This window comes from Drepanopeziza brunnea, assembly GCF_022702325.1.
Source record: "Drepanopeziza brunnea f. sp. 'multigermtubi' strain 214-2 chromosome Unknown ctg12, whole genome shotgun sequence".
NCBI lineage: Eukaryota > Fungi > Ascomycota > Leotiomycetes > Helotiales > Drepanopezizaceae > Drepanopeziza > Drepanopeziza brunnea.
Window position 1 is genome coordinate 1,492,581 of NW_027094075.1, and position 23,786 is coordinate 1,516,366.

The 23,786-nt window shown below is 50.2% G+C and overlaps 7 protein-coding genes across 7 annotated transcripts; 6 read left to right on the top strand and 1 right to left on the bottom strand.

Moving 5' to 3' along the window:
* Nucleotides 1–2,049: 2,049 nt before the first annotated feature.
* Nucleotides 2,050–3,813, top strand: L3040_007145 (uncharacterized protein; the record flags this gene model as incomplete). Its single annotated transcript, XM_007296653.1, has 8 exons — nt 2,050–2,177; nt 2,227–2,285; nt 2,336–2,406; nt 2,475–2,686; nt 2,825–3,049; nt 3,107–3,197; nt 3,308–3,493; nt 3,595–3,813. 8 exons carry the CDS (start codon nt 2,050–2,052, stop codon nt 3,811–3,813), a joined length of 1,191 nt encoding a protein of 396 aa, XP_007296715.1.
* A 749-nt stretch (nt 3,814–4,562) lies between these two features.
* L3040_007146 (uncharacterized protein) lies at nt 4,563–6,379 on the top strand (the record flags this gene model as incomplete). Its single annotated transcript, XM_007296654.2, has 2 exons — nt 4,563–4,945; nt 4,993–6,379. 2 exons carry the CDS (start codon nt 4,563–4,565, stop codon nt 6,377–6,379), a joined length of 1,770 nt encoding a protein of 589 aa, XP_007296716.2.
* A 301-nt stretch (nt 6,380–6,680) lies between these two features.
* L3040_007147 (uncharacterized protein) lies at nt 6,681–7,889 on the bottom strand (the record flags this gene model as incomplete). Its single annotated transcript, XM_066156167.1, has 1 exon — nt 6,681–7,889. One exon carries the CDS (start codon nt 7,887–7,889, stop codon nt 6,681–6,683), a length of 1,209 nt encoding a protein of 402 aa, XP_066010975.1.
* Nucleotides 7,890–9,266: 1,377 nt separating this feature from the next.
* On the top strand, nt 9,267–9,584 carry L3040_007148 (uncharacterized protein; the record flags this gene model as incomplete). The annotated part of the gene is made up of 1 exon (XM_066156168.1): nt 9,267–9,584. One exon carries the CDS (start codon nt 9,267–9,269, stop codon nt 9,582–9,584), a length of 318 nt encoding a protein of 105 aa, XP_066010976.1.
* A 406-nt stretch (nt 9,585–9,990) lies between these two features.
* Nucleotides 9,991–10,758, top strand: L3040_007149 (uncharacterized protein; the record flags this gene model as incomplete). The annotated part of the gene is made up of 1 exon (XM_007296656.2): nt 9,991–10,758. One exon carries the CDS (start codon nt 9,991–9,993, stop codon nt 10,756–10,758), a length of 768 nt encoding a protein of 255 aa, XP_007296718.2.
* A 2,844-nt stretch (nt 10,759–13,602) lies between these two features.
* On the top strand, nt 13,603–15,661 carry L3040_007150 (uncharacterized protein; the record flags this gene model as incomplete). The annotated part of the gene is made up of 3 exons (XM_007296657.2): nt 13,603–13,625; nt 13,680–15,336; nt 15,437–15,661. 3 exons carry the CDS (start codon nt 13,603–13,605, stop codon nt 15,659–15,661), a joined length of 1,905 nt encoding a protein of 634 aa, XP_007296719.2.
* A 4,795-nt stretch (nt 15,662–20,456) lies between these two features.
* L3040_007151 (uncharacterized protein) lies at nt 20,457–23,014 on the top strand (the record flags this gene model as incomplete). The annotated part of the gene is made up of 5 exons (XM_066156169.1): nt 20,457–20,482; nt 20,535–20,685; nt 20,866–21,979; nt 22,030–22,768; nt 22,816–23,014. 5 exons carry the CDS (start codon nt 20,457–20,459, stop codon nt 23,012–23,014), a joined length of 2,229 nt encoding a protein of 742 aa, XP_066010977.1.
* Between the last annotated feature and the right edge of the window lie 772 nt (nt 23,015–23,786).

The following is a 23,786-nucleotide window of genomic DNA, read 5'->3' on the forward strand; positions in this document are numbered from 1 at the left end:
AGGCTCTAACCCACCTTACATGAACGGGGGAAAGCAACCAGCAATAATTACCCTTTAAGGTCATGTCATTTTATCAGCATCCGCTCCACACGGATAGGCATTAAGCTGGCGAAAAATCTCCAAATTCTTGCCGTCTCGTTGTACTTGATCTCAGCGAAAACCGAGGGAATGCTTTTGAATTGATTGCATGCGCGTTGTTTTCACTTTCGTTCTTTGGTTGCCCTGCCAGCTGTTTCCGAGGTCGAGTGATCTTCCGGCCGCATACGGAGGAGTTACAACTATTCTGAAAATTACAACGTGCAACCCAAATATCGAACTCCAAACTCCTGTTGCAATTGGTCTAAAATCTTCCATAATTCGTGGCAATCATTCTTGGATAATCAATAATATCTGATGCCATTTTTGACCCCTCCCCCGCCTCAAGGATTAAGCGAGTAACGAAACCCCTTGAGCTTAGCAGCAAAAAACAGGGTCAATGTGGCACAGCATGGATGAGCTTTTATTTTCCACCATTTTCGTGTTACACAGCGCCATCTCGATGTGTCTACGTCCCGGCGAGGCTGGTTGGTTGAAGGACCCGCTCATGAATCTATGAGGCGCGGTGAGGCATTCCGAAGTTCCGAAGAAAGCGACGGATCGGGGAGGTAATGTCGTGACTCTAAAGTACTTCAATTCACCACATACATGTATGCCATCAGCTGGTATATTATTGCACTCTTATTTTCCTTTCGGAGAGCCTAGTGCTTACACAGACCAGACCGCTGTAGCGGAGGAGAGAGCTGGAGATTTCGGTGAGCTAGCTCAAATTTGGTATCAAAAGCCTGTCGGCATTTCCTGACGCAATCAAAGAAAATATTCAAACAGAGTGAGATGTCTCGGCATCATCGCCAGCCAGGCATCTCGTCCCGTACGTGGTCTTACTTCTCTTCAGAGGCGTAGTTTCTCATGCGTTCCAAAGAATTTCGCCAACCTCGTCGTATGCCAGTATCTTCACTTGAAATTCTTGTACGACCTCTGTGCAACACCCCAAGGGTACCAAGCTAAATCCTCACCAATAATGTCAGCGAATATTAGTCGAGAAGGGTTTCTACAGGGGCTGCTCTTAAATCTATGGCCTGACATCTCAACGGCTTTATCGATAGAGTTCCAGCGCCGGTGACACACGCAGGAATAATCTTAGTACGACTGGAACATGACGAAGAGGCTGAGGATTTTCTGCAAATAACCTAGCTGCTGTTGGGTTTTCCCGACAGTATTTTTTGACGATTCTCTGTCTCGGGGGAATTCAAAGCACAGATGTGGAGGACCGCTTAGCAAAGTCGGTCAACGTGGTTCAGATATTGCGGATGAAGTCTATCTAGATTGTCTCAACTTGACCTCTTCCTTTCCTGCGCTTTCAGCAAATCCATCAGTTTGAGGGGCAGGAAAGCTGACCCCTGGTCAGAAGCAAACGGTGTTGCTTGCTCCTGCGCACAATTCCATTGGGCATGGTCACGAAAACACGCCCTTGTTGGGGCTCACAGTCGAAGGCCAATTGACATATGGTTATGCTCAGGCCAAAGCTACGTCGCATCTCTCCTCATGCAGAGGGTTACTAGTTCAACCAGCCATCTAGCAAAACTTCCTGGTCCCGTATTCATCTTCCAGTAGCAATAGAATCAACAGTAGTTGCCGCTGTTCATCCCATCCCAGCTCTAACCGATATTTTGTCGGTCTGACGGCCATATTTCCTACTTCATATGAGGGTCCCGAGGCAGCAGCATGCGATATCCCCAAATATGGACTTAGCCTTGTTTTGGCAGGTAGGACCTGTTTGCTCTTTCTTTATGTTTCTTAACAGACATGGTTTCCAGCCTTTTTTGTTTTCTTTCTTCCTCCACGCAAACCAGCCTTCTGTCATACAGACCTCCCAGCCCCGTCAGATTCAATCAAGTAAGTCTTTCGCTAAAGTTACTTAACACCTTCGCTACGCTGCTCGAGATCACTCGCTCGTTCTCATCCACACATCATTCGTTGTCCACGCATCAGTCTCAGCTCAGAAATCTCAACATGAAGTCCTCATCCGTTTTGGCTGCCTTGGCCCTGGCCACTTCCGTCGCTGCGTGGGGCAGCGAGGTAACGAAGATAACAGAGGTTTACGTGACCTACACTACGATCTGCCCGGTAACTTCGACAACGTGAGCTTTCATATGCTCCTGTGTACGGCTTGAGCTAATTTATATCCAGGACTGAAGCTGGAAATACTTATTATCACACATACACCACCACCTCGACCATCGTTGATCGTAAGTCGAGATCCATCTCTTGGTGAAATCAAGTGCTAATCAGGCTTCAGTTATCAAGACTGCCATCGTAGAGACGGTTCAGCTTCCAGATACTACTATTCCTGTGGAGACTGGCGTCACGGTATGCGGCACTTCCATTCCCTGTGTCCCAGGCTGTTTCGGAAAAATCGAAGCTGATGTGCAGAAAAGAGCACTATCACGTCTTTATGTCCTATTACAGAAACGACAACCATTGCCGGCGAGACGATCTACAAGACCTGGACTTCAACTTCTCTTATTTATATTGTTCTACCAACAAAGGTTCAAGCGACCGCTACAGCTCCTCCGACGACCGTGGCAATTGCAACTGGTGTAACTAGCGTCATTACTTCTCTCTGTCCCATAACAGAAACGAAAACCATGTATGTACAGATATCCACCCTTTTCTATGAAAGAGTTCGCCCCCCTCTCAAATCACGACTCGCATGACCTCGGAGCCAAAATTATACAAAATACGCATCTCCTATAACTTGGTAAGATGCAGGCTAACATCTATCAAGTGCCGGCGAGACGATCACAGAAGTCTGGACTTCGACCAGCTTGATCTACACTGTAGTTCCGACCAAGGTTGAAGAATATACGACTCTCGCACCAATCACAACCTACGTCGAGACATACGTCTTCCAGACATCAAGTTCGCTGTGCCCCATCACTGAGACTAAAACCGTGTCTGGAAAAGCAGTTGAAGTAGTCTACACATCCACAAGCTTGGTTGTCGAGAAAATGTGAACCTCCCTCTTTCTGGTCAATCCCCCAAGACAATATTAACGAATAATTTGCAGCCCAACTACTATCTACGAGACTGTGACATTTTTGACAACTTGCTACGCCACTCAGGACGTCTATACGACTCTATCCGAGTACGAGACATACGTATGTACAATTCCCTACCCTTTCCCTTCAATATTATCGAGCAGCGCAGAACTCGCCTTCAGAGCCGAGAGCCTGGAAACTGAAGATCTTAGGGCTAACTTTCCCTCCAGTATACGACCGTCTCAGCTGGCTCCACTGTTGTCATTCCAGTGACCGAGACTAACACAGTCCTTCTGACTTCCTCCTACACGATCACCAAGACCCTAGAGTCACCGACGACCAAGGCCACCATCTATGTCCCAATTACCTTGGGGACATCTGTATTTGCTACCGAAGTTGTAACGATTCCGTCTGAGGTGCGTTAATCGAAACATAGCCGCTCCCTGCTTTTCAAGCATCCCAGGATTAAATTCTACACACACTCTGAACAGAGAATTTGCTGATTTCTGATTTTTAGGTGACCGCTACTCTTCCTGGAAGTTCCGTCTTCACCACGATTCCGATTGTTCAATCGAGCACTGTGGCCTCACCAGCGAGCACCATCACTCCTGTATCTTCTCCATCCCCCAGTGCCTCCGCACCCGAGCAAATCTCAACCAATGCCGCGGCCCAACCAACAAATGGACCATTCGCACTCGCTATCGCTGGTGCTATGGCAATGATCGCCCTCGCATAAGCTCTCTCTTCTGCTTTACGAAATGTGTGTGGTTTGGACGACAAAGATATGAAATTACGACCGTTATGGGCATATACTACTTTCGCGCAACCTGGGGAACTGGTCTAGCATATTGAAAAATCTGAAAATTGGACGGACACGAAATTTATGAGATATGCGAACGCGATGGAACACCTTGGGTCGGTGCTGGTTTTAATGGCTAATGGGGCGGTGATGCCTCAACTTTCACTGTACATATTAGGGGCCAGGCCTCCAGATTATATCGAGATTAATGATTGGTTACGAAGATCAGCAGCTGCATTTAGGTGTTTTGAAAGCGATTTTGTCACGTTGAAGCTATCCTTTGCAAATACTTTACTCCTTACAGCCACGAAGGACATCCCAAAGTGAAGTATGGCCATAGTTAATGTCTAGAGAGAAGACCAATGCAATAATCGTCGGCTCGCTTAAGTAGGCCTCCTTACAGCCTTTCAGAGCCGACTATTAATCTGATCACAAATATATGGACTGCAATCGCCCCAAACGTGATGTCTTGCCGAATCTCGCTTGGACCCTGGAGTACCAAGAGTTCTTCCATTAAGGTAACCGAGAGCCTGCAGGTCAACAGGCAGCGCACTGACTATTAATAGACCACCCCCGCAATGTAAGAAAGGGATCCTTATATGTCAGCGCCCGGGATATCAACAACGCGACACCATGAGGTAGAAAACATCGATCGAGTCTGCAGAAAGGCCGGATACATGCCCAACATGTTAGCCATATCTAAATACCTCCCCTTCGCACCCTCCACGACGACGGCGCAGGCCTGCTCTTACATGTTCGCCGTTTGCCTCTTCTCGATATCCTTCCTCGTCTTTCTCAATAGCAGCGTTTCATTCGTCATTACCGACCTCTTAGGCGTCAAGGATGGAGTCGGAGATCTAGTTGGGACACTTGGGTTTGCGGATGAGCTGGTGGCATTGTTCGCATGTCCGTTATGGGGAATTCTGTCAGACCGACTGGGTGTACGGATAGTCTGTGTTGCGGGATACACTATCGTCGGGCTGGCCCTCTTCATATTCGTCCAGGCTCGCAATGTATACCCCCAGCTTCTGTTGGCAAGAATCTTGTTCAGTGTGGGCGGAGCTGCTACGTGGGTACAAATCAGTACCAATTGATGCACGAGCTGATCAATTGTAGGGCGACTATGGTTACAGCGATATTACCATCCATGACCGGGGGAGGCCAAGAGAGCAAACCTTACAATCCGGATCATAACACCGATTCCGAGACGCTGTCAAATGTTCGAAACAGCATATGTGCATCTGTCAACTCCGAAGCTACTATAACACCCGCAACTTACAACAATAGACCGAAGCCTAGAAGCAATGGGGCTGCTAAAAACCCGACCGAGAAGGCCTCAGCTAGTCCACCAAGGTTGGCAGGTCTAGTAGGTGTTTTTACGGGTTGCGGTGCATTGGTGGCGCTGTCCATATTTCTACCGTTACCGGCCCAGTTCTCCCATAGGAAAGGAATCACACAAGGACAGGCAGTCGCAGATAGTTTCTATGTGGTTGGATCAGTCTCGCTGGTGGTGGCTTGCCTGTGTTTCTTTGGACTCCGAGGGCTACAAGGGGAAGAAGGAAAGGGGTTGAATTTATTGCTTGGAAAATCGCCATCTTCGGAATACGAGCCATTGGCTACGGGGGAGGACCAAAGAACGACCAGAGCCCCATTCCTCCCCTATTGGCGGTTGCTCTTGGACTCTACAGTCCTAGGATTTAAGGATACTCAGATAGGTCTCGGTTACCTCGGAGGGTTTGTTGCGCGAGCTTCCTCAGTGGGCATCTCCCTCTTCATCCCTCTATATGTCAATGCCTTCTTTATCCGAAATGGGTTCTGTCAGGGCTCTCCTAACGATCCATCTCCCGAGCTCAAGAAAGAATGCAGGGCAGCTTATGTCTTGGCTGCCGAATTGACAGGAGTGTCACAACTAGTTGCACTTCTCTGTGCGCCTTTATTCGGATATTTTTCTGACAGGTATCGCCGGTTCAATGTGCCACTTCTAGTAGCAAGTGTCTTTGGCATTATCGGCTACACAGCATTTGCGAACCTGGATAGCCCCGAACCTGCAAATGTGAAGGACCGAGGTGGAAGCCCTACAGTGTTCCTTATTGTTTCTATGATTGGAATCAGTCAGATAGGGGCGATTGTGTGCAGCCTTGGGCTACTCGGCCGAGGTGTTCTCGGAGATGAAGGTGGCTACAATCTATCCCGCCAGCTTCCCGGTGCTCAAGGTTCGACGACTCCGCTCCCAAACGATGCCGGTGAGACGGCGCCACTTGTTGGATCGACGACCACAACTAAGCATTCACGATCCAGGAGCCATTTGAAAGGTTCAATAGCTGGTGTCTATTCGCTATCAGGCGGAGCCGCGATTCTGCTTCTCACGAAGCTTGGAGGCTATTTGTTTGATAGTCTCTCGACAGGTGCTCCGTTCTACATGATGGCTGTATTTAATGGCATTTTGCTCGTTGTAGGTATCGGTGCTGGCGTCTATCGGGAGCTTAGAACAAGGAAAGATTGAATGAGAAAATTGATAGACGGTCAGCCCTGGCTTCAAATCTCGGTTGCTTCAAATCTCGGTTCTCGGCCCACTGCGTTCTATTTGCATTACCGCGGTTTGAGGCCTACATAAGGTTCGCGAGCACGCACTTGGGCGGTCATGTCAAAAGCTACAGGTCAGTCGGGATATTTAGAGAACTCTCAAGAATTTCACAGTTTCATTAGGAGCAGCCGCTTTCATGGTCCATTTTTTTTTTTTTTCATAACTTTTTTTCTTCTTCTAAAACTTCTTACACAATCTCTAAAGGTGGTCAGCACATCACTTACTCGGCGTAATTGACAGGATGCCGAGCGCGCTGAGATCGTCGTACCGGTTGCGCCGGCGCAGTCTGGTTCTGGTTCTTGGGTTTCGAGCGGGTCGCAGCGCCATCTTCTCCGCCCGAGGAGAGCTGCTCGCTTGAGTCACCGCAGTCTTGCATGAGCTCGAGCGCCTGTCGAGCAATCCTCGCTTTCTCCCTGAGTTGGTCGGCCTGCTCCTCCATCTTGGACGCCTTCGCCGTGCTGGTCTCTCTCCACTTCTCATCATCATTCTTCTGCTTCACTTGAAGCGGCGGGACTGTTGTAGCAGTCTTCGATCCTGTCGATGGAGGAACCTCGATGATTTCCGAGGTTGAGGAAGAGCTGCTGCTGCTACTGAGTGAGCGTCCTCGACGTGCTCTCTCGCTGCGGCGGTGGAATCTTGCCTTGAGTTTCGTGGCTCGCTCTTGAGCGCTGGCTGGCTCGTTCTTCTTCGCTGGAAGAGGGATTGGGGGCGGTGGGCTTGTCTGCGTGGCAGGTGGTGGTGCCTGGGTGTATGGGGATTTGTAGGTCACTGGAGGACCTGCCTGGCTGTATGGGGATTTGTAGGTCACTGGAGGACCTGCCTGGCTGTATGGGGATTTGTAGGTCACTGGAGGACTTGCCTGGGTGTATGGGGACTTGTAGGTCACTGGAAGACCTGCCTGGGTGTATGGGGACTTGTAGGTCACTGGAAGACCTGCCTGGGTGTATGGGGATTTGTAGGTCACTGGAGGACTTGCCTGGGTGTATGGGGACTTGTAGGTCACTGGAAGACTTGCCTGGGTATATGGGGATTTGTAGGCTCTCTTTGGTGGCACGATTGGGTATAACTTCTTCGCCGTACGAGATGGTGGTGCGGTCGTGCCGCTCTTCCTGACTCTGCTGTCCCGCGTCACTCGAAGCGGATCGTCTTGCTTCTTGTACCGAGATCCTTGCCTGCGGCGTATTTTCTGGTCCTCTCCTCGCACTGGCGACAGGGCCAGCTCGTCTTGCGAGTTCTTGGCCGCGAACATGTGCACCCTGTCTTCTGGCGATAGGGCGAGTCGCTCGGAATAGTTGTCGTGAACCATCTCGAGCGGCCCGGACCAGAAGTTGGTGATGATGCTGATGCGAGGGGGGGATGGCTTTCGGCTCCAAATCTTCGCTGGTGCATTGAAGCTCCCCATCAGTAGCCCCTGGTAGGGACCGCTCATTGTTGCTTGGTGGATCTTTGGATTGATAGGAGGAAGGAGCGAGCACTTGCTCGTGCTGGCGATACTGGATCTGGTGGGAGTGGGTGATGTTGAGTTGGTGGTTGTTGGCAACGAAGTGATGCTGATGGAAGCGTGGCACATATTCCGGATACGGACCGAGGATCTTGCCTTTTCATTCTGAGTTTTATATAGCCCTATGAATGCGGCTGTTTTCTATTCTCTTCGGGCTGTTCTTTCTTTCTGGACAGCTCATTCTTCTATTGTTCTACGCTGATTTCTGGGCTTGTGGATTACGAAGCTGGGAGGATAATTCCTTTGTCTCGAAACAATGATCAAGATGCATGCAGCCTTTATTGTGGCCTTTATGAAATCTGTAAGCATTCCACTCTTCTTTATTCTGTATCTCGAAGGAGGGCACCATTGCGGTAAGTAGCCCTACCCATACCACACGTGGAATCAATTTCGATGGGAATACAAGGTCCCATGCAAGTATTTTCATATATTGTTCTAGAATCATCAGATGCTTTAGTGTGTCTGTAGCGCAGTGTAGGCTGCTAATGCCAATAACCACTGATGCTACGATGTATCAAGTATTGAATACATCCAAAGTTGGGCGGGAATCAGAAGAGGAGGATTGGTTGCGAGACTGTAATTCTCCTCTGGACTATGTTCGCCGTCTCCTTGCAGCTTTCTGCGTTGCTTGTCTGCTTATTCTGGGAAGTTTTGTGTTATTCTTTCTGCGTTGCTTGTCTGCTTATTCTGGGAAGTTTTGTGTTATTATATGTTGTTTATCTAGGCCAGCCTTCAAGACTCGAGTCTTGTTACGGGTGGGATTTCATGAAGTCGATAAGCAGTATTTGATCCGTCATTCGTACATAGCACGTCTTGATTGTCATGGAAAATCCCAACCATGGCTTTCGAATCAGAAGCTCGAGAAGCGCTGGTAGCAATTAAAAATATTGCCCTAGTAAAGGCTCTGGATTTCATGTCTCGAAAATCCGAATTTACCGGCAAATCCTGGGCAATGTGACATGTACTCCGTCGTAGAGAACGGGATAATCGAGTACCGAGACGAAACGGCGATGTATATCCTTGCAGATTCTCGCATTTACCTATCAATATCTGTGAAAGGGAAATTGGTTAGCGTGTTTGCGAACGTCTCAACCTCTTTGTTTCCTTTGTCAGCAAAGTTACGATTTCCTTTGTTGTGTTTTAAGCGAGGTTCGGCTATGGAAGGGGTTTTTTTTAAGCTGATATGGGCAAGCTCTTGCTGCTTCTTCGAGTTCTGCCAACAGAATATACAAACTATACGATTGCTTCCATCTTCAACATATAGAGGGAATGAAAACCCGAAAAGAAAACCCCTATCGATCAGCCATGCCCTCAGAAACAGTCTGCGTCTGCAACCTGCCTGCTGCGCCCAATTTTGCAGCGCACCTCCTCGAGCACACTGCCGCCAAAGAGGAGTTCATCATCGAGCAGTACACGCAAGTCCTGGAAGCTGCTGAGGATCAGTATCTGAGGCTCGGGGAGTTGCTGATGGAGACCGAGAAAGGGAGCTTCGAGGCGAGAGCGTTGCAGGGCGTGTTGGATCACGTTAGGGAGACGATGGTACGGAATGAGGAGAGCTTGAGGATGGTTAGGGAGTCGTTATGGAAGAAGTTCGAGAAGGACGACGGGGAGGTTTCTATTTGACGGAAATAAAAGAAGAGGGACTTTTGGGTGTTCGAATTTTGCTTAGAGGGAATTGATGGGGTTCGAAAAAGCTACGGATTAAAAGACCTTATCTTTCAGGCCTAGGTACCTAGGCATGATCCCTCCATCCGCCTGTTTGGGTGTTTCCTTACTTCTTTCGAGTCACGTGTTGGCCACCATGACGTACGGGTACCATGGTACAAAGGCAGAGCTCCTCCTACTTTCCTTCCCATCAAATATCGGCGAGCACAAACCCGCAGGCAAGAAATACACACCCAATACTTACCTACCCACACCACGTTTGTGATTCTACAGTTCATACGTCAATCATCGTCTCCTCTCCTCGCGTCTTCTAAATCTTCTGGGTCTCCGAACAGCTTCCCCAGGCCAGGCCAGGTTATCAACAATGTCGGGCATTCCAGTGTACACCTCGAGCCCTATCACGGCAACAAAGGCATCTGGCACAACCACGCAAACAGCAGCGTCTCCCCAAAACTTTCCTCTTGCTACAAGCACCACCTCAGCTTCCACTCCCAGGTCCACTTCCACAGGCGCTTCTGCTTCGTCGTCAATATACCCTCAAGCCAAACCAGGAGCTGCGGCTATTTCTGATCCCACAGCGGCAGCGCAAAGCTATGCGCCTGCACAACCAACCCCTACAACTAGAACTGGTGACATGCAACCTCCAGCTCCTCAGCCAGGTGCTGTTCCTACCCCGTTGAACAGGAGCGTCGTACCACCTCCCCCCAAAGCTGGTGAGACGTACCAACCTCCCCCGACGGCTGCTCCCATGCCTCCCCAGATGGGATACGCTCCTCCGACCATGACCTACGGATCTCAGCCTCTTAAATCATCAACCAGTACAACCAACACCCCATCCGTTCCCTACCCGGTCGGGATACCTTCTGCTGCTGATGATCCACGCCGAAGTCTGGAACATCCTCCTGGATACCATCAGGACGTCTACGCTTCAGAGCTCACCAGTGATCAAAGGAGAGCACACGAAGCCGAACTAGCGAACAGCTCTTCTGTTTTCGGGTCTCTAGACAACGGAAGTGCTGGCGGCTTTGAAGCTGATGGAGTCTGGAACACTGCGAAGAAATGGGCGCAACAAGCCGGAGAAAAGATATCGGCGACCGAACAAGAGGTTTGGAAGAAGATCAATAAGAACTAGATTCTTCACTTGACGCAGATTATTGTCTGGGAAAAGGTCAACAGCAAATGGTCTGCGGCTCAGGGAAACGAACCGTCATATCAGCGGGCGTCCTCCGTTTCGAAAGCGACTTGTCTACCAACAGTAAAATGCAAGCTTGCAAGGAGATACGAATCCTATTTGACATTGCGCCAATTGCTGGGTGGAACTGGAACTGGGACTTGAAAGTGACTTTTCAGTTACACGAAAATTGCTCCGCTCAAAGAAAAGTTTTTCAAAATGGACAAGTTCGCGGAAGAATGGACCATGTCGTTGCGATGGTCTATCTAAAATCCGGTGCATGGTTGCAACGGAGGTCTCCCCGGCTTAAAGAATCGTGGTAATCTTTATCCTTTCGGCAATGCATACTCCGTAAACTCTGTCGGGGCTGGGCTGGACAAAACGCGTCATTCTACAAACATGGTTATGATAAGGTCTATCCTTGGATCTTGGCCTCGGGTGCTCGGCATGCTTGGAATCGTGCATTCCGTGGATACGTGGACCTGTTTATCGAAGGATCGTTTACTTTGATCGAAGAGGTCCTGATTGGCACCGGGATCTCCATAAGAGCAGTTCTATTGACAGTGATCATGTACCTACAAATACAACGAGTACCTCAGGCAAAGCCCATGATACCAAAATCGAGAGATAGTTGCGCCATGAACAAAGTCCCGCACGATCTTACTCTGACTGGAGCACCACTTGATGGCATAGCAATCTGAAAAAAGTAGCAGCTATCCGTGCTATAACCAATTTCGTCTTGTCATTTCTAGTGTGGAGGGCGATGGCTGGGGTACATTATTTACGTACCACGCTCGGAATGCCCATCACCAGCGGTCCGAAGTCTTCCCTTGAGCATTCCGGCTTGAGTAAGTCGGGCGTTCCGGCAGTGAACTCACCCTTGGGTGGGCTCAGGTCGAGTTTTGGGCACAGCGATTGTGGCTCATGTTTGTATGGGGATTTACGATATTCTCTCAGGTATATTCAACTGTACTCATTACCTTGCGACGACAGTATCAGATGCTGGCCGAGCAATAAACAGCCTGTGTCGTCTTCATACTGTAGAGGCGTCTGGCTCCCGGTTGCCTCTCTACTACATATATAGTTGTAGGTACCGGTGGTCCAGCCAGGGTCAGACTCGGCACGGCCCCAAGGGCCCAAGGCCCCTAATTGCTGCTATCCGAAACACCCCAAACTCTTCGCTTAGGCCCAGCTGGCGCTTCTCCACAAATAACGACGGCTCTCGGGCTCTCAGCACTTCTGCAGTACAATACGAAACTTCCACCGTGGTCTTCGCTGAGGAAGTGCAGGACAAGACAACGCTTTTGCTGCCGTGCCCATGTTGTCGCCCAAGCCAGATTATTTTCGAATTGTTGGCTGGCACAACATCAAACAGAGTTGTCGATCGAAGGCCAAATATCCCAGGCCACATCGTCTCCGCCGTCGTTGATATTAGGGCTGATATAACCTCGACAGCAAGTCGGAAGCCGCGGGGACACCCCAGACACCGTGGAAGATCCTCAAACGGACCCGATCTTGCGGCCAAACACGGCCAGTGCTAGACTCTATAGTGCTGGGCCTAGGAGCTAGGCCCCGAGTGGCCGGCCAGAGAGCGACGGAGAAGCCGCATTGGCCAGAAGGGTAGGTAGTTCAGGCTGCTTACTCGAGTCGAGATCAGCGAGTCCCAGATGTTGCAACATCCTCCCTGGCCTCGGATCGCAAGTCGTTTGGTGTATCCGTTTAACGGCGTGGACTCGACCGGGTGCATCACATACCTTTCCGCTGTCCCTCCTTGACATGGCTACCCGTCCCAGAGAAGGACAATTAAGCAGTGACGTCGGCTTCGTCTTGGAACAGGAATAAGACAGGCCTAACCCCTTCTCAAGGAGACTCAAGGAGAATGCTGGATGGAAAAGACACATCGCCAGTCGGTGCAGCTCGGTCGATACTGTAGCTGGACTGGACTGGACTGGACTGGACTGGACTGGACTGACAGATCAGATGGACTTCATTCACCTTCGCTCTGCCTGCCCTTCTCGGACCTTGATACTGCACGCACACGCACCCTGGATGCCAAGAATGCTAGGTCAAGCTCACCTTTGGTGCGGTTTGGCTTGTCCAACGTACGTATCAAGTACATCGGTAGGGGTTGGGAGAGACATCCTGGCAGGACGGTGGAGTGGAGCCCGCCGCCGTAGGCCTTCCCGACCTTTGAATGCATTTCTTTTCTTATACTCCGGGGTCACTGCACTGCCCCTCTTCTGCCTTTTCGCGTCCTCCTAATCGCTGCTCTACCTAATCGCTGTTTAATCTTTACATTCTATTCGACAGTCACTCCTTTACGGCTCTTTTTGGATTTCGGCCTTTTTTGCTGTACACTGGGAGCTGGCTCTCATTTCTTTCCAACCAACCGGGGTGCGTCGATCGCCAAAGGAGTTCATTTCTATAATCCTGCATAGTCAACTGAACAATATTCATTTCCGTTGCCACCGCACCTACCAATTTATTAATTTCTCACCCACACCCTCTTCACTCTTCGCGAGGTATCGTTGTCCAATTAAGTTTCATAGAGAGGGCCGATGAAAGTCTCGGCATTCCTCACCTTCAGGACGCGGTACAACAAATTGAGTTGCACACCTACGCCCATATCACGTCTGGTATGTTATAAGACTTTCACAGTACAATCGTTCCAATCTCCCGTCTCGTTGAATGATCTTCGTATACATCTCCATAACTTTTCATAAGCCTATCGGGACTGACGACAATAGATCAAGGTGGTCCTTGTCGGCTCCGAATCTTAATTGATAGAAGCGGAAGATCTTCGTCATGGACGCCAACCAGGCGCAACTGTAACTTCTCCAGCCACACCCCTCTTGAGTAACCTTACTTACATCAACCATCAGCCGCCTCCAAGGACAGACATCCCCATTTCAGCTCAATCTGAAGAACAAATTCCGGAGAGATCTCCCGCCTCGATCATTCCCCACAGTGACTATGAATCCGAACGAGACGTCGATGAAGACAGAGTCAGTTGGATTAGGGATGTGGCCTTCACCAACGCCTCAAAGTATAACGAGGCCTCGACCAGCAACGATACACGAGACCGGATTCTCATACTGCATGCCAGAAGTTTATACCTCACTGCCGGCATGGGACTCATCAACCATGCCAATGCATCCACTCAACGATGGAATTTCTCAGACGTATTCGGTGCAACAAGACTTCTACTCGGCTACGCCAAACGCCGAAAGTAGGTCTGAGGCTCAAAGGGCAGGGCCTTATGACAACCAATATGTAAATTGTGTCCCAGATGGCTGGAACACCAAGTCTTGCGATGACGGTATTGAATTCCATGGACTGGACACGGATATGAATATGGGACAGGCCTATACTTCTGATGAGAGCGCACAGATCCTTGATTTGAGATATCCCAGTCATGTTATGGACGGTGATCAACTGAATCTCGAGCAGTCGTATGGCTCTCGCCGTATGTCTGGTTCATCTTTCACGATGTCGACGTCGGGAGCCCTCTCCGAGATGCCTTCTTATGAAGACTTCTCGGCCTCTCTTTCGGAGGCGCCATCTTTCAGCTCGGAATACCCACCACCATCGAACAGGAACTCTTTGATGTCATCGACTCAGTTATCACCTGTTGCATCACCGAGAATGACGCCTCAAAACCGCTCCGAGCTGGTTCGAACACAGAGTCGGGGTCGCGCCTCTCCTTCACCGAGACCGAGCATGCGATCAGCACCATATACTATGGACAGCACTCGCAACAAAAGATGGTCCACCGGATCTTATGCGCCACTTCCAAATCGCCGCCCGTCTCCTTTCGTCTACCATCAAGGGCATGAAGTTTTCACCCCTCAACCACCTAGGGTCTCGTCTCGGCACTCCTCGCCAAATTTACAGCACGCTCAGCTGCCCCTGAATATGGCCAACTTGCAGCAAACACAACAGCAACACCCATTCATGATGACAAATAACAATGGCTTCCAGCAAAGTAGCATGCTTCTCCCATCGCACAGTTACCATGAGCCTCATCAATTCGAGACTCCACCGCCATTGCTATCACATGGGCTTTTCCGGATGCTACAAAGCAATGCTGATCCACACTCTTTGCATTCGCATTACTCCGATCTAGGCGATCCGCCTGATCTCTACGCCTCGCTCCACGAAGAGCAAGTCCCACCACCGCCTGAGGACATGAACCCAAGTGACCCCGAAATGATTCCCCACGAACAGGAACTCCGCTTCGACGGTGACCTCTACACGCCTCGTTGGGTCCGAGGTCACGGGAATAAACGCGAAGGCTGGTGTGGTATCTGCAAACCGGGACGATGGCTCGTCCTAAAAAACAGCGCCTTCTGGTACGACAAGAGTTTCACCCATGGTATCAGCGCCGCGACTGGCAGCCCCTTTCAAGAGCCTCAAAAGACGCGCCGTATGGATGGCAATCCCGACGTGTGGGAAGGCCTGTGCGGAAGCTGTAACGAGTGGGTTGCGCTGGTGAGTAGCAAGAAGAAGGGAACCACCTGGTTCAGACACGCCTACAAGGTAAGTTCCGAATGACCACCGCCCCAGAGGGCAATGACTTTGGTCATTTTCAAAAGACTGCCTCGGAAGAAATCGTGCCTAATGCTTTCTCTCTCTGTAGTGCCATACCCATCCCAAGATCAAGGACGCGCCAAAACGCCGCCGAGAGAGCAGTCACACCCGGTCGCTCGGGGCGTCGACAATGGCCAAGCCCAAGATGGAGCCTCCCATGACGCCGCAGATGACGCCGAGCTCCTCGGCCATGAACACGCCGGCTACGGGCATGCTACCGCAGCATCACCGCAAAGTGCTGAGTCCCCTGGATGGACTGTCGAACATGATATAACATCACCACGCAACCCTTCCTTTTGTTGTCATCGGCGTCGGGGATTTATAACTGGATGAGGCGGTATGTGTCAAATGATCGAACGAGTGACGGCCTCGGACCGTCCTTGATGATGATGATGATGATGATGAGCGCCGGCTATGAGGAGCAGGAGGAGGGGGCATCGCTGAGTCGAGCCAGGACGGTAGGGGTGCATGGCGCCCGAGGGGGAAGCTCGCTTAGCTATAGGAGGCAAGCATGGAGGGAACGGGCGCTGGGCGGCACGCGGTTGGGCATCATTGCGTGCGAGGCCAATTACAATGTTCGGGTATACATTGTAACGAGCGAGTGACATTTTTCTCTTACTCACTCACTCACTCTCTCTCTCTCTCTCTCTTTCTTTTTATCTCTTGATTATTATCTTTTTTTGATGATTTACGACATCTGTGCTGGGAACATGGGAGGCTGGCGGGGGCGCGGTGGGCACGGGCTGGATGGATGGATGCATTGGGGCTCGACCAAAAGCAATTTTCACACACACCATTCGGTTCAATACGGTTTGTCTTTGTACCTTTGTACTTTTGTTATAGATGTTAGACGTGACAGAGTAGTTTCCTGTCTTCGGGAAGAAGAACTCGTCGGGCCGAGCGAGCTGGGCCTGGAAACCAGAGAGAGTAGCGAGCGTGAATGAATGGACCGACCACTTGATGAAATAGCCCTCCCTCTCTCTGTGTCTCTACCTGTGTTTTTCCCTCCCATTTCTCCTCCTCGTTCTCTCTCTCTCTCTCTCTCTCTCTTACCCCTCGTTAGTATTTCCTTCCTCCTTTTCCTCTTTCCGTTACTCAGCCACGTTCGAGTCACAGGCAAACCTTCCTTCGAACAGCCGGTTCTGGGTTTCTCCTGGAACCTAATCCTCCCCTCCCCTCCCCTCCCTTCCCCTCCCTTCCCCTCCCCATCCCGGTAAAGATGACAGTGACGCGACGAGATACGACACACGTCTCCCCTTCTTCTCCTCCAGCTACAGCTACAGGACTGATCGGGACTGTTCCTCCCCGGAAGAACATCACGCACGGGTGCGTCCAGTACAGCAGTTCCGTATTGGGACTTTCTGATCGATACAGGAACGTTTCGCAAGCGTTTTTGGATGGATCAGGGAGGGAGGGAGGAAGGGAGGAAGGGAGGTGGGTTAGTGATACGACGCTGAAACGCGGGGGAACCTAATCAGGTTCTAGAAGGAGGGTGGAGGGTGCGGAAGTCTGTTTGGTCCTGACGAGGCCAGGGGGGGGGCGGGGTGATGGGGGTGATCTTGTTAACCTTGCTTGTCCTTGGGCGCGGGTTGGCTGGGTCTGGGTAGATGGGATGGGTAGATACTACGTAGATAGATGGTGGATGGTGGATGGGTGGATGGATGGATAGGATATGGTGTTGCGGTCTCCTGGCGTCAGTTGTGGCAGTTTGCAATAGATGGTTTGTGCCTCTGCTGGTCGAAGATTCATTGCGTCATTGAGTAGCTGAGTCGTTGAGGTAAAGTAAAGTAGAGTTGAGCGGAGCAGAGTTGAAGTCAAGGCTAAGCGAGCTGCGACTCCGAGTGCGAGATCTACTACTACTACTACGTAGTAGTAGTATCATCTGTGGACGGGAAGTTCCCGGCCGTAGCGCAAGCAAGCAAATACCTAGTAGTACCTACTACGTACTAGTAAAAGTAAATACGCGTCACCTCAGGTGTGGGGTACAGAGGCCTCGGGGATGAAGGCCTCAAGTTAAGGTTTCGAATGGTTCTAACCTCGATTCAGATCGACATGGTGAGGGGGCTATCAAAGCACAGTTTCCAAGTCAAGCTCCTTTCTTCCCCGGATCTTTCGGTCTGGAGATCGTTGGTTGACAACGGTCAGGCTGCACGTCTACCGTAACTCATTCGATTTAGAGTCTTGCAGAGAGTCAGGTTTGATGATCTCGGGTGGGAAGACGCCGAATCAGGTCCAGGTCGAGGTCCGGGCCCTTTACGACTCGGACCTTGGAGGACCGAATGCAATTGAGGTGACGCTAATGGCGTTTGCAGTGATGTTCGGATGAGACTTTCGGGTATGTATTCTCATAATTGTTTCTATTATAGGTATATGGTGGCTTGATTTTTCATCGTATTTGTTTTTCACTGTCAGTCGTACCGGTTCAGATAGAGCATACGCATCCAAATCTACCGTTTGCGGTCAAGATAGTCGTAGTATATTACCGGCCGCCACTACGCACCTCGACTACCGAGAAGCCCAGCCTGATTTTCAATATGAAGTCATCTAGAGACGACCGGAGGTTGCTTCGAGTTCGGATACGAGCAATATCGCGGCCCAACTTTGACTACTGGGAGACGAGGTAGACCTTGCGAACGCACGCATTTAGTTGAAGACTTGAAGTACTTGGGAATGCTGGGTACAAGAAGATAGTTGTATATCTGTCGATAGCAGGGAAAGAGAAGGGCAAGATCCCCGAGGGACTCGAACAGCGGACAGAAAAAGAGTCAAAATTTGCCACAAGCAGCTCGAAGGGGCAACGGATCCATCGTATTGATAGCACCAGTAACACTCGTAAAAGACGGACAAGACGAAAGTGCCTAACGCGGAGAAATAAATAGCATCATCGAGGGGGATTCCCTACAGAGTAAACCAACCCCGTGAGCCCTTGCAGCTCGCGTGACTTCAAAGGGTCGTATCACGTGGCCGGACACTGACCGGCTCGGGTCGCAGAGATTGGAATAGTTGGAATATAGGCTAATCGGTCGGAACCACGATTGTAGAGACTAGTTTGGACCGCTGTCAAGATAGCTTCCGTAGATGCAACTTGAAAGTTCGGCTAGAAATCAGATGGTTCGTCCCCCTTTTCTCCTGCCGGCGCTTGACAGTGGAACGTACCGGTAGTGACAGCGTCTGGCCGGCTCGCTGGATCTGAAAATCGACTGGTAGCAGAAGAGCCGAAAGAATCTATGCAATCATGACAGCCAATCCAGATCCGATATGCAGTCAAGGACTAAGGGCGTATGAAACTTGGAGCTTTTTCCCGTTTGTTTCTTCCGGAGAACAGAGATGCAATAGAGAATCCCTTCATTCGTTGCGTTGCAAAGAGAAGTAAGCAGCCACCATCAACCTTGCGCTCATCTTTACTGTAGCTCAAGGGTCCAGGGGCGCCGGCAGAGTGCAGATTCGCCGCTGGACACCATTCGATGCTGGTGCTCTCGAACCTCTTGTGATACATGATTGGCTGTGACTGACATCTGACGAGAAGATAGAGGTCCATGTCCCATCTCCCTTCGCCCTCCCGGTACAGATTCGCAAGCGGGACTGCGGTATTGATACAGTATGTGATAAAGCTCTAAGCTCTATATAGCCTTTGGTAGCGTCGATGATGGACCAGTTCGTGGGGATAACCATTATACTACGTACTACGTACATACATAAATTCAATTGAACGTACTGTATGAACAATACCGGTACAACCCATACGTACCGGTACATGCATATGCTTTGTCCTAAATGCAGGTACCATCGCCCAGATCTGAATTCACATTGCCACTAGTGGCAGAGGCGTGAGAGAATCGGAGACATATGAACAAGACCGTCTTGAAGCAGCAAAGATCACCAGCTTCTACGGCCGAAATATTCCGTCAAGGATGCATGCAGGATACAAGTTTGTCCAACTACGCAGTATACCGGTATACGTAGTATTTGCGGTATTGTGCTGTGCTGTGCTGTGCTGTGCCTCCCTCATATGCAAAGCAAGATGAATTCCGTGATCATTATTGACTTCCGTCCTATCCGCCCCCTCGCTTTGCTTCGCTTCGCACGTTTATTGCCTTCCTCGCTGCCCTGACTTTTGCACCGAAGTTCTTCCCGTCTCTTGACTATCTATCTACTACGTATCTTTGCCTGACCAACAAATACCGGTAGTCTCACATAATGATGTACATTCCTCAGTAAATTCCCGCCGCAGGGACTTGTCACTTGGAAATGGCAATCCAATGATCACTCACCAAAATACTTCTTTGGGTTTGCCTTTGCTCTCTGGACCCGCTCGCTGGGACCTCCGTATAATCCTGGTTCTTTTCTGCCCGCGTTACTCCCCAAGTCTAACCAAAATAATCGCTACAAAGCTCGATTGTGTGCCTCAACGCCAACGCCAACCAACACCAACACCAACGCCAATAATAACAATAACAATAACAATAGCAGCCCTCGAATAGTTCCGGCCCATCTTCACACCTATCAGGAGACGGGAATACTTCTTTCTGTACTAGGGCGCCCTCCGTGGCAGTTGCCGAGCAGCCTAGCCCGCTGAGTTTGAGCAAGCCAGTGCGTTGCACACCAAGACCTACCTACCTACCTACCCCCTCTGCTTACGCTTTGGACTGCTCCAACATCAACCCTGGAGCTTGGACGGCAGTGACTGTGGTAAGTTCAATAGATTGCAATCATGCTGTAGGCAAATACTGACTTCTGCAATTCACAGAACCAAAAAGGACTTCCGACCTTCACATCCACCATCCCTTGTTGCTACCCACCATGTTGTGAACATTCCTGTGGCTCCGATTCCACATCTCCTCCCGCAACCATTTTCTCTCCAATCGATCTTGAAATCTGCACTCAACTGTTCAAGGGGTCACCAGGGGCCAGATATACGTCATACGGAATATAGGATGAATTTTGGTTGGGAGATCCTGAAGACTGTCTAAAGGAAAAAAGGAAGAAGGCCCATCGACGATTGACAGTCCAGGCAGCATTGCCGTTCGGCCTCGACCACAAGCAATTCGGTCAAAGTGGTCACATTTGCTATGAGTTGGGATCAACAGGCATACAGGTAAGCTGATCTCGTCGTAGTAAAGGCTACATTTGCTAATGCCTTGCCCCAGCTTTGGGAATCCAAACGCTCAACCCCTGACACCTACACGAACCCCAACGTCAGGCCAATTCCCCAGCCCGACTGCCTTTCAAACACCAAAAAGGGGCTCCAACTTGGAAAGCCGTGGCGGATGGACACCGACTTTTGCAGAAGAATATTCTGTAAGCAAATTTTTCGTAATGATTGTCTGGGATTCAGCCGTAGCCTCGCCGTCAGATCAGACAATTCCACCACGTAGTAGAAGATTGGACGAAGAATCTTCGTTGCGAAACTATTGTTACTGGACTAGACCCTTGGTTGTATTGATTCGTCACTGAGACTTTCATTCTGATTTCTCATAGGTCTTCAACGCAACGCCGGGCAGGCTCACCAGCTCGCAGTATCAATTTGCTGAAGCCTCTCCCCGGCCCTCAACTTCTTCTACTCAGAAAGGTATTTCCGCAGGAGATTTGGCAGCAGAGCTCATAACCCATGTGCACCACCTATCTCCAAAAACCCATCTCCCTCTCCCACCAGTCGACCCCTCCAACCAGCTGTCCTCTTCTCCAGGGCCACCCCCCGCCACAGAGGGTAGATCCGATGACAGCGTAAATACGCTCGTAACACCAAGGAAGCCCAGAAAGCGATTAGAAGGAGCCTTCAGCGCGCAGACCGCAACCCCCCCGGCAACAAGGTCCAGAGGGTTGAGGAAACAAGCCCCCAAGACAAGATCAGATACGATGCAGAATGCCTCCCAGGATAGCCACTATGGTGCCTCGCACACCCCAACACGCCAGCAGAGCCATATGTCCTTCCCCTCTAGCTCTGCTGATTTCTTTTACCCTATGTCGGCGCCAGCCTTCATCAACAGCAAACCATTTTGGGAGCCTGACGCAAGCATGGGCGGCATGGATCTTGATTTCAACACTGAAGATGCGGTGATGTTCAACATGGGATCGCATAGGACGGGCAATTCGTTCGATTGGGGACGGAATAACCAAATGGTCAATGTACCGGCGCCGACACCAAGCACTGTGAAGCGCCAAAGGCCATTAGCGCCGAAGCTCCCCAAGTCCACACCAGAACTGCTCCCCTCGACCATCGCGTCGTTCGACTTCCCCGACTTCTCTGCTTCGGAGGATCCCTTCTCTCCTTCCGCTATTGGAGGTGTCAATCCAGGCCTTCTGTTCAGTCGCAACAACCTGGTGCCGATGGCTTCGCAGTTTGCGGATATCCCGCTGCCCCCTACGCGGCCTGCAACAAGCCATGCAGAGCAGCCGCAACCCTACCAACACCAATTGCGAGAATCGATGCGCGATCAAGAAGAGCTGCGTCGGTCTCGGTCTCGGAGTTCCCGGGAAAGCAGCAAGGCGCGACGGCTCGAACGAGGCCCGGCGAGCTCGCCCGTCAAAGGCTCAGCGCGGCCAAGTCTACAAAGAAGTAGCAGTGAGAGCAGGGGAAAGCGATGTCAACCAGGTAATGATCCTCTCTAAAGTCTCGAATGCGTCAACTAAATTCGTCCCAAGACCGTATACTCTCGCGTAGTAGTAGTAGTAGCAGTGGCAGAATTTCGCCAATGAAGCATCAGCGCCCTAGCAACCTCACCTCGATTCCTGAGATGGAACGACCTAAGACCCGGACGGAAGTGAAATTTACCATCGATGCCAACGGACGAGCTAGGACTGAGACTGTGATCTTACAAGAGTACCCTACGACCAGCCGAGGCCCTTCGGCGCGCAGCGATATCTGGGAATCATCCCAATATGACGAGTCTTCTTCAGACGACGAATCAATATTGGTCGCCAGTCGAAACACCTCGTTTGCCCTTCCACAACAAGCAAAGTCGGCTAAGATGTCAGGTTTCGATTTACCCCAGAGCCTTGAGTACCAAAAGCACAGCTCTGGTGGCTACAGTCACTCCGAGTCTTCAAGCCAGAGATCCTTACGCCAGGATAGTGCTGGCAGTGAATCTGGAACCGCATTCATGGAGGAAGATGATGGTTCGGGGGATGCAGCACAAGCACTTCGTAAGATTATGGAAAGTCGCAAGAAAGAGCAAAGAATAATGCGGCAATCTCAACAACTCCACCACCGCCATTATGACACTACTCCTCGGGGCAACTCTCAGTACAGAAACTACGGGTCTTCGAATTTCTCTCCGACATCTATGACCGATCCTAATGCCGGAACCCCATCAAGCTCGAAAAGTGGTACCATTCGGTGCACCTGTGGCAATCCTGATAGTGAGGGCTTGATGATTCAATGGTATGCAGCATTTTATACTAGAGACGTCATGGAACTGACCTTTGCAGTGAATCTTGCGATAACTGGCTTCACACCGATTGTGTTGGCATTGATCCTAGGCATCTCCCTGCTGTTTATATCTGCGCTTTCTGCGCTCAGACTCCTAAACTACGAGGAGGCCGGACTCGAGACTCCACCAAAGGAGCTGGCCGCATGGGAGGCGGCTCGTCACCATTGGCACATAAATCTTTCAAGTCGTTCAGGTGAAGGCTACCTTATCCTTTCGAGTTCAAACGGTATTCCCTATACGGTCAAGGGATTTCAACAAAAAAGCAACAGCTCCTGTCGGCTTCTAGCTAAAGACCATCCCCAGGTTTCCATCCTCGAACAACAATTCAGTGGATATGTCATGAGAATAATGTGTAAACGGAGACAACACGGACATCATCAATGTCATACTTTTCCCCTTTGCCCTGATACCCTTCCTGAGTAGATGTAGTAGAAGATATCCTGCATAGCGCTAAAACGGGGCAGAAGTGGCATGGGAAGGCAAAAGGGGAACGAGTAGATGGGCACAATCTGCACAGCCAAGCCAAAATACTTGTACTACTGAATGTGTCCGTGGTCTTTGGGAAGAAGTCGCTGGCTGCCTGGACATTAAAATTTGTATCCTTGAATACGAACTTGCTTCATTATCTACTACCTACTACCTATCCCCCCATGAAAACATGACGAAAGTATAATTTTGCAAGGGATCTTACCACGGCTCAAAACCAATCAACTTACTGTATAAGAATCCAGCCTTGAAAAGAATCTTTAGGTTAGTATTTAGTCTGTGCAATCGAGTGGACAGGGCTTTGAACCATTCAGAAACCACCGCTAAACTGGGTCCGACATGTATTCATGGGGGGGGATAGTACTACTAGGTAAATACTAACCTAAAGATACTTTTCAAGGCTGGATTCTTATAAGTTGATTGGTTTAAGCCGTGGTAAGAGACTATCCCCCCCCCATGAATACATGTCGAAAGTATAATTTT